This window comes from Parasteatoda tepidariorum, chromosome 3, assembly GCF_982258835.1.
Source record: "Parasteatoda tepidariorum strain Cologne lab strain chromosome 3, Ptep-v5.0, whole genome shotgun sequence".
Classification (NCBI taxonomy): Eukaryota; Metazoa; Arthropoda; class Arachnida; order Araneae; family Theridiidae; genus Parasteatoda; species Parasteatoda tepidariorum.
This window is the reverse complement of record NC_141757.1, coordinates 27,399,665-27,419,644: the sequence shown is the minus strand read 5'-3', so window position 1 is coordinate 27,419,644 and position 19,980 is coordinate 27,399,665. Positions and strand designations below refer to the sequence as shown.

Here is a 19,980-nt window from a genome sequence, read left to right as displayed (position 1 = left end):
CTAAAAACATACCAATGAATAATAATTAGATTTATACTTCAAAAGAGAAGTTATTTTAAGATCTTTCACTTCCATATAAGGAAAGATTAAGCGATTTGCTATGAGTAATAAATAAATTGATGAGGCGTAAGAATACAGAAAAAGGCAATAGTGACTGACCTCTTCACAACTTTTAATCATCCTATATAACGCAGGAGCAATGTTTTTGCGTGTGCTTTTTGTTGTTTATCATGCTCAAATAAAATCCGTCAGCTTAGACGGGACATGGGTCTCCCCCCATCTCCAACTTGGAGGGGGCTAAGATGTATGCTTTCACCATCGCTACTAAATAAAAAAGATTATGCACAATATGGACTCGTTAATCATGCTGCTTTGACTGCAAATAACTAAAAAATAACGGTGTGGTTCCACCGTTATTACAAGCCTCGCAGGATTTTTGCTTTGCGGAGGAAACCTGTAAAAGAAAAATAGTGTTTATAAATTTGAATCTTAGGCCTGGCAGTGCTTCGCAGTTCTTTAGAGGCCGGCTATGGCAATTTCTCATCCCATCACCCAACGGGGGTGAAAAAGAGAATCGCCGAAGGTTCCCATCCGAGTGACTTGGAAAAAATCGCCTAATTCCGTTCTGAAGAAATCTCATCCCTTTACTTTATAAGTGACCTACGGAAAGTATAGCTATGCCAGTGCTGCTCTGGATTAATCGTCGATGAAGTGTTTTCACACACCGGAATGGTTTACGATGGTCTACTTAGATGTTCGACATTTCCTCCCTCCTACTCAGAACTCAAAGAAAAATAAGCTTCAATTTCTCCTTCACTCTCGGTGAATTTATGAATCATTTTAACGAAAAAAAAAATGTATAATTCTTTCCTATCAACTTTTATTTGATGTTGTTGCTTTCAAGATATGTTTTGGATTAATTCGAACTTTATCCATCTACGTATCCTTTAAATATTTTTTTTTTGAAAACATTTATTTCTTTGATTAATTAGATCATGATTTTAAATTTTTTTCTCATACTTGATGTTTTAATTGAAACTATTATTTTTTATACATTGATCGTATTTACTGTTGAAATTTTTTTTTTCCTGAGAAATGTTTATTTTTAGTGAATTGCTTTTGATTGGCATAAAAACTGTTCGAGAAATTATTTTCATATATATTGTTTTATGTGTTACAGTTTCTAAGATTTATTGATTAGTTGAATTTATATTTTTGTTTTACTATAGTGTTTAGGGTGAAGATAAAAATGCCAATAAAATATTCTTATTTTGAATGCAATTGCGGTGTGGTAGAAATTAGAAATTAAATCAAGAAATGATAAAAGTAAAACAAATAGTTTAGAAAATGAATAAAATATTTGTTTTAAGAATTTGAGTTAAAATGTGAAACCAGACATTAATGCTCGGTGGAACCACACCGTTATTTTTTTAGTTTTTTGCAGTCATAGCCGCATGATTAACGAGTCCATATTGTGCTTAATCTTTTTTACTTAGTAGCGATGGTGAAAGCATACATCTTAGCCCCCTCCAAGTTGGAGATGGGGGGAGACCCATGTCCCGTCTAAGCTGACGGATTTTATTTAAGCATGATAAACAACAAAAAGCACACGCAAAAACATTGCTCCTGCATTATATAGGATGATTAAAAGTTGTGAAGAGGTCAGTCACTATTGCCTTTTTCTGTATTCTTACGCCTCATCAATTTATTTATTACTCATAGCAAATCGTTTAATCTTTCCTTATATGGAAGTTCCTTATATGGTTCCTTATATTTCCTTTAATAGTATATATTAAAGGATTTGTGAAGTTAAACCTTTTTAAAGAAATTGTTTATTGCTCTCAAGGCTAAGATATTTTGAATTAGTCACTAGAATACTGTGATAATATTTTCTCAATCTCTAATTTTTATTTGTTTTTAAGAAATATTTTGACAAAAAATTTTTAAACTAATTTACTTAGTAAGCAATTAAAAATGTCATATTTTAAGTATTCATAAAATTTTTATAGTATAAATTATTTAGGTATATTAATATGGATTTGTATAGACTAATTTTTAGCAAGAGAAATGAACATAAATTATGTATTGCACTTTCTGAAATTCTTTTTTTATATCTTTCAATATTGTGGTATTCAATTTTATTTTCTATATTGAGCTATGAGTTAGCTCCATGCATGTGACATATTCATAACCGCTCAGAGCTTGTTCTTTAAATTCTAATTTTTCTTAACGTAAAGTTTATCTACCTTTACTGGTATAATAATTATTAAGTTTGAACTTATAAAACTCTCAGGGTGGTTGAAATTTTACTATTCTTAATTATATTTTTCAAGTTGTATTGATAAATACATAGCGATTGTAAAATGAAATCGATCTACTTTTGTTTTAAAAATTCTCCAAGTTAAAGTTTTTTTTTTTTTAAATGTTTTTGTTGTATACCTTCATTGAAAGCATTAAATGTGTTTTTCTCTACATTTAAGAATCTTTTTCTGGATTTATAAAGTTCAATGCACCCCTCTAAGGAAATTGTTAGTTGCTTTTTGTTGTATACGTTAAATGTACATACCTTCATTGAAAGCATTGAACATGTTTCTCTCTCAATGTATATATATATATTATTATTATTATTGTTTTTTTTAATGCATAGAATTTTCTAATCCCTAAGCTAATTTTTTTTTCTTTCAAATTTAATAATTTTGAAAACAGCTATATTCTATTTATAAACCAAACACATGTATATATTTAAGGATCTGTTTTTAGATTTTTCAGTGTGCCTTTGCTCAGGTTTAAGAATTTTTTTTTTTCGAATAATCACTAGAATACTGTGATAATATTTAATAAATCTGTAACATATTTTTCCTTTTTTTAATAAGCATTTTGACATATTTTTTTTAAAATTGATTTACTTTGTATGCAATTAAAAATGTCCTATTTAGTATTCATAAAACTCTCAAAGTATAAATCTTCATATGTATAGATTTATTTTTAGCAAGAGAAATTTGTATAAATTTATGTATTTCACTTTCTGAAATCATTCTTTAACAATAAACATCTTTCAATATTGTGGTATTCAATTTATTTCTATATTCAGCTTGGAGTTAGCTCCATGGATGCAACACATTCATAACTACCTAATATTTTTTTCTAGTCTTTTCTTAAAATAATTAGTTACCTGACTTTATGGACCTATGAATTTAAACTATCAGAGTAATATAAATTTCTAGATAATAAACTTTTTATCTTCTTGAAATTGTTTTGAAAAGTGCATAGTGATTGTTAAATGAACTTGACCTAATATTAACTTTACCAAGAATTCCATTTGTTTCAAAAATTCTGTCAAGTTGAAATGTTTTTTCTAAAAGTTATAAATACGAAAATTCTAACGGCTAAATAAAAATGGAGAAAGCTTGGATGGACGGATCTCTTATTTCACTTAAAAGACTAAACTCGACACTTTAAATCAAATTAAGAACCCTTCAAAACCGCCATCCAAGCTTCGTTAAAAAGCAAGGATTAATTAGAAATAGAAAGATGTATGAGCGCACAACGACGCAGCGAGTAAGATGGCAGAGAACTCTCGCTTGAAAGGAGTGGGCCAATGGGTGTGTCTTCTCCACCTACTCCTAGCTCTACCTATGGCGATTCTTTCTTATCGTTGAGATACTTTACTTTGTGCTCACGCTCACACAGTCTTTCAATTAGGTTAGACCGTAGAGCATTAATCGATTGGAGTCACTTCTTAATAAAATAGTTGTTAAAACTTTAAATTCAGAAAAAATAAAATAAAATTTCTTTTTAATATTTAGTGGTAGGTAAAATAAAACACAATAATTTAAAATTAATCTGTCGAAATTTGGAAGGTTTTGATTTCATTTTAATCTTGGTATTTAAGTTACGACATCTAAATATTAGAGCAGGTCGAAAAATAAATATTTTTAGTGCGGTTTAGAGCCCGTTTTTTTTTTTTTTTTTTTTTTTTTTTTTTTTTTTATATTATAGAAATTGGTCAAATTAGGCATGGTTGGAAACTTGGCATTTTGGATTTTGGTAATATGTATGTACTTTATGTTAATCTTTGGTGAAATAATTTTTTTTCTAGAATTCTTTTTCGGGGAGGAAGGATGTCAAAACTGAAGATTTCTGGAATTTTGAGAAAAACGCATCGATTGACAGGCAGCAATACTTTTTGTAAAATGAATGAACCACGGCTCCAACCGTTTATTTTATTTTTTTAACTATTAAGACATAATTATTTTCTGTATACCATTGCATCAAAGGTTATTTAAAAAATCTTTAAAATAAAGCTATTTTCTTAGCTCTCTTAGCTTAGCTAACAGTATGCATACTAAAGAATTCATACTAAAATGGAACAATAATGAATGCATAGTAAATATGGGTAATAATAAATTTTGCGGTAAGAAAACAAGTCAAATCAGAAGTTGAAATTCAAAACAAAAACAAACGAGGTCAAATATGAGCAATTAAAAAAATGGTGCTTTCATTTTAATTCAATTAATTAATACAGCTAAAATGTTTGCTTCAATATTACGAAAAATTTTAGCCTCTCTAAAATTTCTTCAGAATTAAATTTAAATTAATACAAGTGAAGAATTGAAAACGGGTAACGAAACGAGGATATATATATATATATATATATATATATATATATATATATATATATATATATATATATATATATATATATATATATATATATATATATATATATATATATATATATATATATATATATATATATATATATATATATGTTTACATTTTATAAATTGTCAACTAACATTTATTAGTAATTTTTTTAAGAAAATATCTACACGTTTTTAAAATTTTAGATCTCAGCGTTAAAGAGCTAAAAAAATCTAGCCGATATTTTGGATACTGCATCCCTTTTAATTCAGTCATCAACTATATAGTTTTTAGATCTGCATGTCTCCGAGAAAATAAGAGAAATAGAAAAGGTCAGGCCAGTGTTCCTCCTATTGTACTGTTTCTTATTTAATTATGAATATTTTATTACGTGTATAATATTTTATTTTATTAACAATAGACATATTGGCCAGATTCAATTGCCACACACGAAGTTTTCGTGCAGGTCGTTTATTGCCACACCTATAGAAGAGGCGGTCACATACAATAAGAAACTACTACCGGCCTAACCCATTAAATTGAGTCAGTACTATCCTTTATATAACACAATTAAAATTTTTCACAAAATATTGGTAAAACTACAATAGAAACTTTTGAAATTTTTGATTCAATAGTATTCAATTTAGAGAATCATAGTGTATGTAGAATATCAAAATCATATAAGATTTTTTATAATATTTGAAAAATGTTTCAGAGTTTCTTCGTGTTTTGATTGTTACCGTCTTATCGTGGTTTTCATCTCCATGTAACGCAAATTCGGGTTAGTTCCATCAAATGTCTTCCATGAAGGCAAGTCACTTTCGGAGCTCTTAATGAAGTTGTTCATCTTTCATTTTACCTGAGAACAGACATTTATCTTAAGACTACAACACCGTTCCAGGGATTGAATTAAAAAGACCGTCTGTCTAACTTTTCTGTAGAAGATTCTTCATTTCAACACCAATATTTCCGCGTAGTTTTTAAAACGAGTGGGTGCTATGAAAAGCTCAAGAAAGGGAAAGCACAGTCTCTAACTTATTGCTTGCAACGTTATAATAACTTATAAAGTTAAATTATCTAATATAACTCATCTTTCAATTATTCTAACTTATAACGTTATAATTTCCAGAGCTTTCACAATATATGATAATTCATAATATCTTTTTTTTTCTCCATAAGTCACATAAAAGTTTAACAGAATGTTCAACAATATCTATAACATACAAGATATTTAATATGGTAGTTATAAATTAATTTTTTAAGGATTTATATTTCATTCTTCTCACGGTTTCAAATTGGTGTAAAATTAAAATTTTTAAAATCATGACGCAAGGTAACCCAACATGTATTTGTCGTAAGCTAGTTAAAAAAATCCGCAACAATCTATGTCTTTTTGTAATGCACAAGGCATTTGTCATTTTGAGGCTAATTGGAAGAATCTCCACTATTTTTTTAATCAGCCTGATCATCTGTAGCCAAGTCTTATCGCAATAAGTAGAGTGAAGTAAAGGCTTATTAAAAAGAAAAGTTAAAACTAGCTCTGACTCAGTATTCAATGCATCAGAGGAGGAAAAAGCCCATTGAAAGGAAGTCCAAGATAATTCGGACTGATAAAGTAATTTTTCGTACATATTAGCCTAAATAAATATCGGCTGATTTTTAATTAGCCTAAAAATATCAGATGGAATAGAAAATCTAATTAGCCTGTTCTAATTAGCTAACCTGACTTTTCTAATTAGCCTGTTGATTTCGTGATGCATTTACAATACATACGACATTTACAATGTGGTGAATTTTTCAATTAGCCAACGGCATAATTACGAAAAAAATATCGTTCCGTGAGAAATATGGAAAAATGCTGATATGTTATACATATAATTTGTTTATGATCTCGATATTTTTATTTGCATACATAAAAGTATCTAGTTGTTTTATCTGAGGAAAAATCTAAGTGGAAATGAAACTTGCGTGCTTTTTCTCTTTTTCTTTATTTCAATTCGATGCCTTTTTTTTCTTTATCTTCCTAAGTCATAGAGATAAACTTTTAATCGTTGCTTTTAAGCAATGAATTCCCACGTTACGTATTATGATATGATATCTATATATAAGAAACTGAACTAAAGGAAATTTGATCTCATTGGATATTCATGTGGTAAGAATTCATTTTTTTTTTATTTAAAAACTTTTTTTCTTCTATTTTTTTAAACAGTTATGGAACTTTGATTTTGTTAAAATTTCGATTTTCACTTGAAAAGTACATTGTTTATGTCAATCCGATAATTGTAAGTAATTTTACATTTAGCCTTTAGATCTTTATTTTACGATATGTTATGCATTTATGTCCTTTTTATAAGTCATAATAATTCTTTTCATAATACTTCTTTTCATCATTTATGATTTTCGTTTTTCGAATCTGTGCGAGAAATTATTCACACACTATAACACAACAAGCATACATTTAAGCTATGCTATTGAAATTTTTTTTCCCACAAGCATAAATGAGGTTTAAAATAAATGACTTCCTACGACGTTTTCGATATGTGCATTCCATTTTAGGTTACTTGTTAATAGTGATTGCTAAATATTTTGCCTTGTTAACAATTGGGATTTTTTAACCGAATAGATTAACCTTTTCCTTACGGCTGGTACAACGTGTGGACCATATGTGATGGTAGAATATGGTACACCGTAAGCAAAGGGCTAATATCTGGGATCTGTTTTTTCTCCTTAAAATATTCTTTGATGATGAGTAGGGAGGATTTAGATGCATTTATGGCCGTTTTCCATTAAGAGCACCAATCTTCGATAGTGGGTATTTGTTTATTGATATTTTGTACAGCTTTGTAGGGGAATATCGATTTGCTTAGAATAGCTGTATCATCAGGATAGAATGCAGTAATAATATTATTGTTTGAAGTGAATTTTGGAAAATTCTGCACTATAGATTAAAAATAAAAATGGTCCTAAAATGGACCCGAGGTGGGGAGAGATACAAATTGAATAGTGTTCAATATTAGTGACGCTCTGCCAATAGAGAAATCCTTACCGTAACGACACACTACTCTAGAACACTACTACAGCAGAGATACCAACTGCTCCGGACACGCAAAAATAATTTTAAAAAAACGGTAAGTAACTGCAAATTAAATTTTACAAATGTTTGACTATTTTTGCTTGCTTAATGAAAGGTATAGCATGACACAGGTACTATAAAGTGGTGAATTATATAAGCCTACGAATTATTTAGAAATAGTGGTGAATAAAAATCTACTAAATTGAATTTATTAAACCAAGAATCACAATTGCTATACTACCACTTCAAAATATATATTTGCTGTCCGGAGCAAGTTGGCATCTCTGCTACAGTAACAAGCTCTGGCGAGGCACTCTACTATTTATATTGGCTTTGCGACGAAACCCTGGAACTTTGGACATGATTCTAGACGATTTCCTACCACTTTGAAACTCAAAGTTCTCAGAACTATGATTTTGTCATCAAAATGGTCACTAAGCTTGCCTAAGTTTGTTGCCAAGACGGTAAAAATGGCTCCAAAATCTGCATTATATAGGAAATACATTATTAGGTGTTATTTCCTAACTAAATCACGTTTGAATTATACAACTTCCTTGCAAATTTTCTAAATAACTATTTATTTAGGGTCTGTCTGAGGTATTTCGCCTCGTTTTTTAAAATTATCTCATAATAAAGAATATTCAGAAAATTATACTAATACTTACAAATTTGTAACTATAGCAAGATCAAATAATCCATTATTGAAGGGAAATTTTATCAAATTCTTACCGTTGCTACACAACTAAGTAAAGTTAAATTCTTTAAAAATTTCTCGTTAATAACAAACTTTCCTTGTGGTTACTAAGAAACAAGCACTTAACTGAGGAAAAGTTTTCCGCTAAACATTGAAGATTCGCTCTAGTTCCATATTTTCAATATTTTTAGTATCTAAGTTCCATATTTTTGGTATCAGATGCCCTTACCGTTGACTTTATTAGTTTCATATCAAAACATTTTAGAAGGTTAACAACAACCAAACTGAAGATAGTTTTCAAACTACGTCATAATACCTTATGCGTCCAGGAAATTATATCTATTTTCAACTTGTATTATTTATTCTAATATAGAAAAATAAAAAATAAATAGTTATTCACAACATGCAAATTTGTAAACACTGATGTACTAAACGATTAAAAATTCTACTGCTGTACTAAATAGTTAAAAATATTTTACTGACCAAGGATATTGTGATTTTTTTTGAATTTTTACAGGACGAATTTTCATACGAAATCATGAAGTGGACACTCTTCTTGTTGTTGGTTCTATTTGAAATTTCAGGAATTTATTCAGGTAATCGATGATTTTTTTTAAAAAAAAATTTTTGTTACATAGAATAGTTTTATTAGTAGCGTTTTGAAATTTATGTTTGCACTACAGCCTAGAAAAAGCTTCTGTTTTCTCACTGTCGTCTTTGCATAACCTTTATTAAATGTGATGATCTCGGGATTCAATTCAAGACAAGAGGCCTTCAACAGAAAATATATTTAATAACAAAAATGAATGTTATGAATGCTACAGTGTCAGAAAAGAGTATCATAATAGTAATCATTAATCTTTTTCATCGCTACGTAAAGCGCCATCTGTGAGTGAGAAATATTATTAACAACCTTCAAAAGGTGCTTTAATTTGTTTTTCATTGAGTCCACCCCATCTCATTTGGCAACAATAATCGTGTTGCACATTAGGTATTCTTTCTTTACTTCAAATGGGGAACTCGATTTATAATCCTATGAAATGGGGTTATATTACTTAGGAAACTTACCATTCTGGTGTTAGCAGCAAAAGACTAACGAAGTTGCTATTTCATTATAGTTTGGAAGTTTATAACGTACGTGGGAAAAGTTTTTTAGAATACGCTGGAGAGCTTCACAATTAGTAATGACGAAATGTAGCTGCACTCTGAATTGATTTGCCATTTTTTTTTATGTCCAATTTAAAACTGTTTCGTTGTTGAATTGCCAAGCTATTTCGAGAGGAAAGGGAAGAAACCAAGATGAAAGGATCAAAATGAACATTAAGACTCTCAGACTTACTCACAATGTTTCAAACTATTCATACTTTAAATTGTAAAAATAAAATACTAAAAATCTATTTGCGCAACCTTTTATAAGTACTTTAATAATTATTCCAAAATAGTAAGTATCCTTAAAAAGTACCAATAAGTAATACCTTAAGTAAGTACCAATAACTAGATAGTCTTAGTACACGGTCTTTGTTTCAGCCGGATGTTTCAGGCCGGCTCTAATAAATAAAAAAATAAAGCATGATGGTACGCATATAAATTACAAAATAAAATAACTTCAATAAAAAAAACTTTTTTTGTTACATTTTTATTTTCATTTTTTCAGATTATAACGCATGCAGTTTCTACTATTGGAAAGTGGATTGGGAATCGGCAAATAGAACATGTGAAGCCGACAACAAGAAACTTCTATGTTACAGTTCTAAACAAGAAATCGATGACATTGCAGAAGCTTATAGGCTATCTGATTATGGTGATGCTGAGCTGGAATTTTGGCTGTCACATAGAAACTGTTCAAGACCTGATGAGTCAGTACAAATCATTAATTTAAATAGGACAATAAGTGAATTGTAATTAGACAGTTACAAGAATTTCATCAGTACTGGAAAATATTTCTTATAATTCATTCGTAAAATCACATGATGATAATGGAGATGCTTGTTACCATCCTCACAATTGCTCAGTAAGAAATCGGTATTTAAAGATTGCACGAATGAAAACTGCGTCGATAGTAAGGTATCGTGTTACTAGTAAGTGAAGTGTATTGCAGATAGCACAAAACTAGCCAATTCACATGATAATATTTGAAGTGAATGTAAAGTTGTTCTAAAGAAGGATGCGTCCAAAACAGAACTACGTGCAATATTGCAATTTTTTTGAGCCAGAAGGGGAGCGTGATATAAATATTTATTCTTAAAGTTGTGGTTATTTGTTTCGAATATTATCTAAGAAACGACAAGCAGCTGAAAACAAGTGGTAAAAAGTTTCCGTAAATACCGAACATTAGTTTCAATTACTCCAAGATCAAGGCACACAAATACTGTGACCCACAAAAATTCAATGAATCCTTGCTGTTGTTGAAGGAATATTGTGAGGTAATCAATAAGTTGTGACTCTACGCATAGGTGCAGGTCTCTGAATGCGTATAAAAATGATGCAAGCGCATTCTATCTCTAAAATCGTATTAATGCACGTTGTTCTGTTATACCATGCCACTTTCGAACAATTTTACATTAGCTTTCAATGCTCATATGCAAACAGGTCACCATGTAAGCGCACAGAGTTATATTTATTGGTGAGTGTTCTTTTTTACTTTATAAACATGCATTGTGGTAAGGCAATTATTTTACGTATTGGCAATTTCAAAGGTTCTCTTTTGCCTAGGCGATTTCAAAGGATTTAGAAAATGAAATGACGGTTAATACAGCCAATTCAGATAATTTTGCAGATAATTCAGGTATTAATACAGATAATTTTTCTCTTGGGTTTGACGTTCTATCCCCTGAGTCACCACGACTTAACCACTGAGTATTTTATTTTATAGCCGACGTTGAACAGCCGTTCCAATTTTATGGGTTTACGACAGCTAACATTCAACTACGTAGCCCTATAATTTTGAACTCAATCCAGAAGACAAGGGAACTCCTGAATCAAGTATTGGGCGAAATTTGCCTTCGTGGAGTACTTTCTTGATGGAACTAACCCGCACTTGCGTTACATGAAGAGAAAAAGCACGGAAACTTCCCACGGTTAGTCTGACGGCAAAAGGGACTCTAACCCATGATCCGTCTACCACTGAGGATATTTTACGTCAACACTGTGGTCGGTACAAGGGACCGTTCTAAAAGTATGTACATCCCAAAGGGGGGGATGGGGATTTGCTATTTTGTACAGTTTTGTAAGATGAGGAGGGGGGAAGTATTATACAAAGTATGTACATTATAAGCATACATCAAATTTAAATTTGACGAATAAATTATTTTAAATTAATACTAAATTTTATTTAAAACATAATTATTTTAATTTTTATGAAAAAGGGGGGCAGACTAATAAAATGTACTTACTCTAATGGGAGGGGGAGTAAGACCTTATGTACGTTAATGTACGAAGGGGGGAGGGTGTTAAAATTTCTCCATTTTTGTGTACGTACTTTTTGAACAGCCCCCTAGTCGGATGCGGAATTAGCATCGTTCAGCAATCGCTGGAATTCGAACTCGGTTAACCTTATCAGAAGGTGACCGCTCATTCCCCTGAGCCATCTTGGCTTGACCACTGAGAAACTTTTTGTAACCGTCGTTGAACTGCCGACCCAATGTTGGGTTTACGAGTACTAATGTTCAACTCCGTAGCCAGTATGAACCAATCCAGAAGAAAGGGAAACTCCTGGATCAGTACCCTCAGAGGTTTTGATTTGTTATGGGAACATGGAGGACTTTGAGGTTCGACAGATTTAACGTTCATCAGTCATCATTTACTACACGGGGAGTCTTCGGTCTCCCCGTGTAGCCTGGGATCAAACCCACGAACTCTTGGACAAGGGCCCAGTACCCTACCAACCAGGCTATCTCGGCCCCTAATCACGGAGTATTGATGATTTTCCTCAAAATTTGATTTAGTAAGAAGGGGATTTAGTTAGGTGCGACACTGCATCGAAGGTCTGACGCGTACCGCAGGCTCTTGGATTAAATAATTTTTAGTGGAAGGAAAAGTGCTTTGATGTTATAGGACATTCATGCTGAAACAAAGTGAATATTTTCTACTTCTAGCTATCACCTTTAGCTTAAAACATTCACAATAAAATGATTTCGAATCAATACAAAGACATTATTATTAATAACATATTATGGTATACAGAAACTGAATTAGCAAAAATAAATGCTAAGAATGAAAACCACTTACTATTCTTGTTTTCAGGGGTAAAAAAGGTGTTCCGAAAATGGTAAGATTGCTTTGTATTAAGGGTCAAACCTTTATGGTTGACAGAAATATCTCGTTTCTTTCAAAATAAAAATAACTTTTACCACAAAAAAGTAAAATATCTTTCACTTTCTTGTAAAAAAGAATCGTCCTTATAAAAGACGCTACCCAATGCGAATATCAAAACATGAAAATACAATCATTAGCCCAAAAGTTATACAAATGCTCCTTTTATTTCAGCTCACTCTGTACAGATGTAAATACGAAATAAAAGTATAAGATATTTATGTAAATAATCTATCTATATATATATTTCTCTTACACGGCACCAAAAAAAAGCCTCATTACAACTCCCCGAATGGCAACGTTGGAAAATCAACCAATGATTGCTGCTAAAAATGTCACATGGCAAATCTGGAAGAGGTGGCTCAACATATAGCGCTTTTAAAAACGGAAACAATAACCAGAGTGAGCATTATCAGGTTGTTCAATTCAGATTCATGCCCTAAAAACATGATAATATTTAATTTAAACTCAATTAGGAATTAATTAATTAATTAAAGTGAGAATGCTTTAAAAGGCCGCTGTTGAATTGATATTTTTCTACTGGGAGTTACCTAAACGTCTAAAAAACGTCAAAGTGTTTGAATTGAATGCGTTGAATTTTTTTATATTTCGCGTTTATTTATGCATTGAATTTTCACGCTTTAAAATGCAGAATATTAGTGAAGCTGCTAGGTCTTTTAAACGTAATGAAAGAAAACGTGTTCGAAGAGCCCAAGAAAGTGTTGAGAAATGTTATGGAAGACGTAGATTGCAGAGATCAAGTGCAGTAATAACTGTTCAAGATGTAACAGTAGATGTCGAAGAGTATAATATTGGCTCAATGACGGAACAATGTAGTTATTGTAATGCTTACTTCTGGTCCAAAGAAAGAAATTCTTCTGGCAAATCAATAATGCTGATCACCAAAAAATATTTCATTTGGCGACAAAACAAATTTTTGTGTTCTTGAAAATGAAAGACTTTTTGAGGGTTATTATCTCACAAGGAAAAGTTAGGGTAAGGTTTATATTTTTAAATAATAAAAAATTTTTCTAAAACTTTCAGAATTTCTAGCATTAAATAATTTATTATACGCATTTAGTTGAATTTAGATGAGTAACTGCAATATTTGATAATTTATTTTGCTAATATGTTTCTCATTTAGCCAGCGTTTTGATTTTTTCACCATGTACAATCTAAATAATATATTTTTTTAAAAGCTAATATGCTTTTTTAAAAGCCAATAAGAACATTGATAGAATTCTTCTACATAAGTACAATACTATGTCTTTGATGATAAAATACTATGTCTTTGAAGATAATATACTATGTCTTTGTGCTAGAACATTGTGTTCATTGGCGAGCGAGCGCAGCGAGCCATGGTTCACGGCGTGAACCACATAGGATTGCGTAGAAATTCTCGGGGGTTGGCGAGCGTTAGCGAGCAGGGGGCGGAGCCTCCTAGTATTATATAAAACGCTAATACGTACGTATGTATGTATCAATAAAACCGATGATATTTCTTTTCTCGCTCTGGCAACAGTTTTCATTTTTAATTGATTGGATTCGGCGCGCAAGAGTACGTAGTGAGCAACCAGATAACAATAACCAGAGTGAGCATTATCAGGTTGTTCAATTCAGATTCATGCACTAAAAACATGACAATATTTAATTTAAACTCAATTAGGAATTAATTAATTAATTGAAGTGAGAATGCTTTAAAAGGCCGCTGTTGAATTGATATTTTTCTACTGGGAGCTACCTAAACGTCTAAAAAACGTTTAAGTGTTTGTATTAAATGCATTGAATTTTTTTATATTTCGCGTTTATTTATGCATTGAATTTTCACGCTTTAAAATGCAGAATATTAGTGAAGCAATATTTGATAATTTATTTTGCTAATATGTTTCTTATTTAGCTAATGTTTTGATTTTTTTCACCATGTACAATCTAAATAGCTAATATACTTTTTTAAAAGCCAATAAGAACATTGGTAGAATTCATCTACATAAGTACAATACTATGTCTTTGATGATAAAATACTATGTCTTTGATGATAATATATTATGTCTTTGTGCTAGAACATCGTGCTCATTGGCGAGCGAGCGCAGCGAGCCATGGTTCACGGCGTGAACCACATAGGATTGCGTAGCAATTCTCGGGGGTTGGCGAGCGTTAGCGAGCAGGGGGCGGAGCCTCCTAGTATAATTATTATTGCGTTTTTTTAGTCATAACTTCTCCGCGCATGTTTCATTTCCGTAACTAAAATTAATCTTAATTTGCAATAGTAACTAAAATTAATCTTAATAATACATTCCTTACAATACATTTGATTATAATTATTATTATTTTTACCAATTGATCAGAAATAGGTTGGTATTGAGTTGGTTTATTTAGTTATTTTTTAAGCATTTATTTATTTTCTGATTATTTTTAGACACGAAAAATGCCTTTCGCTACATATTCAGAAGTCGGGATCAAGTGTGTGGCACTTTTTCCAAACAGATTGCAGAAATAGGCTACCATTTGTATGTTGTGCTAAGGAAGGTAAGTTCTAGCTCAATCCATTTCACGATTTTCACCAAATTCTGTTAATTCTTAAACTTTCAGGCTTTTTAAAACTAGAAACAAAATCTATGTAGAGCTAATAAAAATTTTGCCTTAAACTTATATTTTATTTTACAATATCAAGAAGCTTCTGTACTATCATTTTTATATTAAAATTTAAGCCTGACAACTTTTTGCCGAACATTTTTTCCGAGAATCTCGAAACTTGTTTTTTACTTTTTTCACTCGAAATGTGCTTTTTAGGTACCGTTATCATCTACAAACATATTTTACAATATTGAGGGACCTCTTTATTTTATATATATATATATATATATATATATATATATATATATATATATATATATATATATATATATATATATATATATATATATATATATATATGACCGTCGTTGAACAGCCGACCCAATTTTATGAGTTTACGACTGCTAATGTTCAACTCCGTAGTCTTGTAATTTTGAACCCAATCCAGAAGACAAGAGAACTCTTGGATCAAGTATTGGAAGAAATTTTGCTTTCGCGGAGGACTTTTTGATGGAGCTAACCCGCATTTGCGTTACATGGAGAGGAAGACCACGAGAACCTCCCACGGTTAGCCTGACGGCAAGGGGACTCTAACCCATTATCCGCCTACCACTGAGGATATTTTACGTCAGCACTGTGGTCAGCGCAAGCCCTATGCGGATTCGTATCAACCAGCCATTGCTGAGATTCGAACCCGGTTCACCTGAGTTTATGAGTTTTGTCTTGCGTACTTTAAATGGTTGAGTTCGTTCTTTTAACCGTTGAAAGAACACCGAGTGTCAAGAGTTTATATACCATAATCCAGTGGCGGATCCAGCGGGGACCCCCCAATTGAGAAAAAATTAAAATAATTTTTTTAATAGTTTACAAAAGAAATCAAATATTTTTAAAATTATTTAAGGGGGTATATACACTAGTAGGTAGGATGGAAAAATCGATTTTTTTTCCGCCAAAGCCAAGATTTGTCAAAGTTTCTAAAAAACGCATTACATTTATTATTTAAAGATGTTGAATGCTTGAATTATTTATTTTTTTCATCATGAAAAAAATAAATGAGAAGACTAGCATTAAAAAGCATAGACTAGCATAGAGAAGACTAGCATATTTCCTACAAAAATAGTTGGATGATTATGCATCTTGCTACCATTTTATCTATTTTATTAACACTTACTGTAAAAAAGAATTTTGACATGTGATCCAGTAAGGAGCGTATTTATCGATAATTTACGGTAGTTCGTTTCGTGATTACGTAATCTCTCTTGTTTCTGATACTTGCATTATCTGTACTCGATAATTCTAATCACTTATGCGACGCATCTAACGGAAATTACTGTAATCGAACAAAAACAGGATTTGTTCATAAAAATTCCTTTTGGCCTATTTTTCTTCTTCCAGGATTGATGGGAATATATATTTTTCTTTTTGGTAGAAAAAATCATTCACCAATACTTTCGCCAAAACGAAATTTTTCTCACCGATTTTACAAATTTATCGCATTGGGTGAGGTGGCGAATGATTGGCGCGGGACCTGGATAATAATTATCGGAGCAGTAGGCTAATTTGTCGCTCTCACTGCTCATGCTTGTATAGCTGGTTGAGTTCGATCCTGACAGTCGCCAAAACAACCGCCATCTATATGCAGCAAGGTGCGAGTTTAATCAGCCGTGGTTGAAATTTCTCTCGTTAGTTGAGGTGTGGAATCTTGATGAGAGGCGTACCAACTCAAGAGGTGTCCACGTCGTCTGACCAGGGTCAAAATTAAGCGGCATTCTTACCATGGCAGTTAAAAGACAGAGCCCTAAAGGTAGGTGCTTGACTATGAGTTAGGCAATGATGATGGTACCTTAATAATCCGAATCCGTTGCGCCATAGGAAGAGTTTTCAACGAAGGAAAGTAAAGCAATAAATGCTTTATTGCTCAAAATTTTCAGGAGAAAAAAAATTTACTCTTTATGCACATTAGCACTATCAACGTACTGCAAAAATATGCAGTTTGATTGTAATTAACTATATATGTAACGTAAAAAGCTTCAATTAATTTTTTATGTTATTTCTTTTCCTTTATTATTCTAAATGAAATGCTTTCTCACACTTTTAAATTCACATCCTGTCTTAAATCTATTTTTCGCCCAAGCATGCATTAATTAAAAGTAAGATATTTTTCCCCTTTGCGGGAATCACGTGATCTATTTGATAAACCAATTACAATTACTAAGATTTCACTCTTTCCCTAAATTGAAACATTTTACGGATTTACTTCGCAAGATTTTCCCTAACTTATAACCGAGGAGCACAACTATTCGTACCACTTCTATAGCTGATCTCTGTCTAATAATTAATAAATAAATTTTGTACCCTCCTTCCCTGCCTAAGACCTGTTTTAATCCTTCCACTCGGCAACGACGTTATATATATATACATTATTTGTAATTTCTTTTTTATTTAATTTAATGAGCCATTCTTTTATTTTTTAAAGCTTGCCCAGAAATTGTACCTAGAGCAGCATGGGGTGCTCGAAATGCAAAATCTACAGCAATGAAGGTTCCTGTTAGTCATGTCTTTATTCATCACACAGCTGGAGCAACATGCAACTCTAAAGACACCTGCTCAAAATTGGTGCGACAAGTACAGAATTACCACATGGATACCAACAGTAAGTAGAGAAATTACATATATTAGGTCAATCATGAGCATATAAAGAGCACATTAAGCAGGCCGAGACTCTAAATTTATGAGAAAAAATTGTGCTTTTTAAAAGACAAATTAAAATTAGCTTTGTATTATTAAGAAGTGACATATATTAGGTCAATCATGAGCATATAAAAAGCACATTAAGCAGGCTGATACTCTAAATTTATGAGAAAAAATTATGCTTTTTAAAAGACAAATTAAAATTAGCTTTGTATTATTAAGAAGTGACATATATTAGGTCAATCATGAGCATATAAAAAGCACATTAAGCAGGCTGATACTCTAAATTTATGAGAAAAAATTATGCTTTTTAAAAGACAAATTAAAATTAGCTTTGTATTATTAAGAAGTGACATATATTAGGTCAATCATGAGCATATAAAAAGCACATTAAGCAGGCTGAGACTCTAAATTTATGAGAAAAAAATTATGCTTTTTTAAAAACAAATTAAAATTAGCTTTGTATTATTAAGAAGTGAAAGCACGAAAACAGCAGAGCTTCAGGAATATGTTTTTTTTATATCAAAAAAAAAAAAAAACTTTCAATAAGAGAAGTACTTATTACAAGACAAATTTTACTCAGATTTACTTTATAAATATGTATCTTTGAAAATGGAAGAATCATTTAAACACTAAAGTGCTATCTATTTAAAAACGAAAGTGATTCATCTGATAAAGTACTCTTTTTGAAATAGAAGTATGAAGTACTATTGTATTTCTAATAAAAAAAATTAGTTTTTTGTGACAAACATTTATAATTAAAATGAACAAAAAGTTTGTTAACATCACTATGTTATGCCGTCAAGGAAATAAAATGAAAAATTGAGACTTGTTATTTTACAGTAAGACATACAAGTGAGTTCTTTTACCTTTACTATTTCAGAATGGGCTGATATTGGATACAGTTTTCTTGTGGGAGGGGATGGACGCATCTATGAAGGTCGTGGCTGGCAAGCTGTTGGGGCCCACACTTACAATTTCAATTCCAAAGCAATAGGCATAGCATTTATGGGCAATTTTGATGAAAAAGAACCAGGAAGTGCTATGTTGAATGCTGCCCGTTCACTCATTGACTGTGGAGTTCAAAAAGTAAATTCATTAAACGTTTTTAAATACTTTGTTCACCAGTTGTCTAACAAAAGTAAATTTCATAGCTGCGCACTTAACGTATTTTGAAATCTATACTAGTGGTAATATTTAATTGTTGGCTAAATTAATTTGATATAAAATTATTTTAACCACCACAACACAGAAACACTTTAAACATATAAATTAAAAACTTGATAATTTAATGAAGATAATTTTATATTTAAGCGAAATTGAAATTATGTCAGCTAACTTTAATGCTTATATTTTGCTTTACCAATAAAACTGAAAAAGTTTTTTAATTTTTTATCGAAAACCGAAAAGGTGCTAACTATGGTGACTTCAAAATATTACATAACTGATGGTAAAAAAAATCACCGCATTCATTTGAATGATTTCATTTCAGAAATTCATCACTGCAAATCATGAAATCCATGGTCACAGAGATGCCAAGTGTACTACTTGTCCTGGTGCAGCGCTCTACAAAATAATTCAGAAATGGCCTGGATTTAAAGGTGGAAAGCTTCCCGGTTATGTATGTTAAAGTTAATCAAATATTGAAGTTCACGTTATTGTTCTCTTGAAATTATGCAATAAAAATAATAAACATTTGCAGTTCATAGAATTTCTTTTTCAAACACAAATTAAATGTGATTGAGACGTTCTATAATCGTTTGATAATTTGATATTAAGTATAATGTATCCGACAATTGTAGTTATTTGAATAGCTTTAGTGGATGACGCCGGTAAGAGACATTTTATGGGGTATTTATTAAACGGGGGAAGGCAAATAATATAGTGATCGCATCAGTATGGGTATGTAATTTGTATGCGAGTTTGCTACTCGCTTTATATATTACATTTTGAATTTCATTCTGATTGCTTTCTATTTTTTGCTTGATATGTT

At 31.2% G+C, this 19,980-nt stretch overlaps 1 protein-coding gene across 3 annotated transcripts; it reads left to right on the top strand.

Annotated features, from left to right (window-relative positions):
• Nucleotides 1-6,690: 6,690 nt before the first annotated feature.
• Nucleotides 6,691-19,688, top strand: LOC107445817 (peptidoglycan recognition protein 3). Of its 3 annotated transcripts, none has more exons than XM_087158994.1 (7): nt 6,691-6,796; nt 8,929-9,007; nt 10,066-10,267; nt 15,139-15,248; nt 17,773-17,949; nt 18,871-19,076; nt 19,480-19,688. In XM_087158994.1, the coding sequence occupies exons 2-7, from the start codon at nt 8,950-8,952 to the stop codon at nt 19,615-19,617; spliced, it is 891 nt and encodes a 296-aa protein (XP_087015120.1). In that variant the 5' UTR covers nt 6,691-6,796; nt 8,929-8,949; the 3' UTR covers nt 19,618-19,688. The 3 variants fall into 3 exon arrangements, with proteins under 3 accessions (XP_087015120.1, XP_087015121.1, XP_087015122.1); XM_087158995.1 differs by having other exon boundaries at nt 6,775-6,926; XM_087158996.1 differs by lacking the exons at nt 6,691-6,796; nt 8,929-9,007; nt 10,066-10,267; nt 15,139-15,248 and adding an exon at nt 16,688-17,100.
• The last annotated feature ends 292 nt before the right edge of the window (nt 19,689-19,980 follow it).

Bases quoted from the DNA above. Each gene is read 5' to 3' on its own strand.
- LOC107445817 (XM_087158994.1), top strand. From the start codon at position 8,950: ATGAAGTGGACACTCTTCTTGTTGTTGGTTCTATTTGAAATTTCAGGA. The intron at 9,008-10,065 runs GTAATCGATGAT...TCATTTTTTCAG, and splicing joins AATTTCAGGAATTTATTCAG to ATTATAACGCATGCAGTTTC. The intron at 19,077-19,479 runs GTAAATTCATTA...ATTTCATTTCAG, and splicing joins TTGACTGTGGAGTTCAAAAA to AAATTCATCACTGCAAATCA.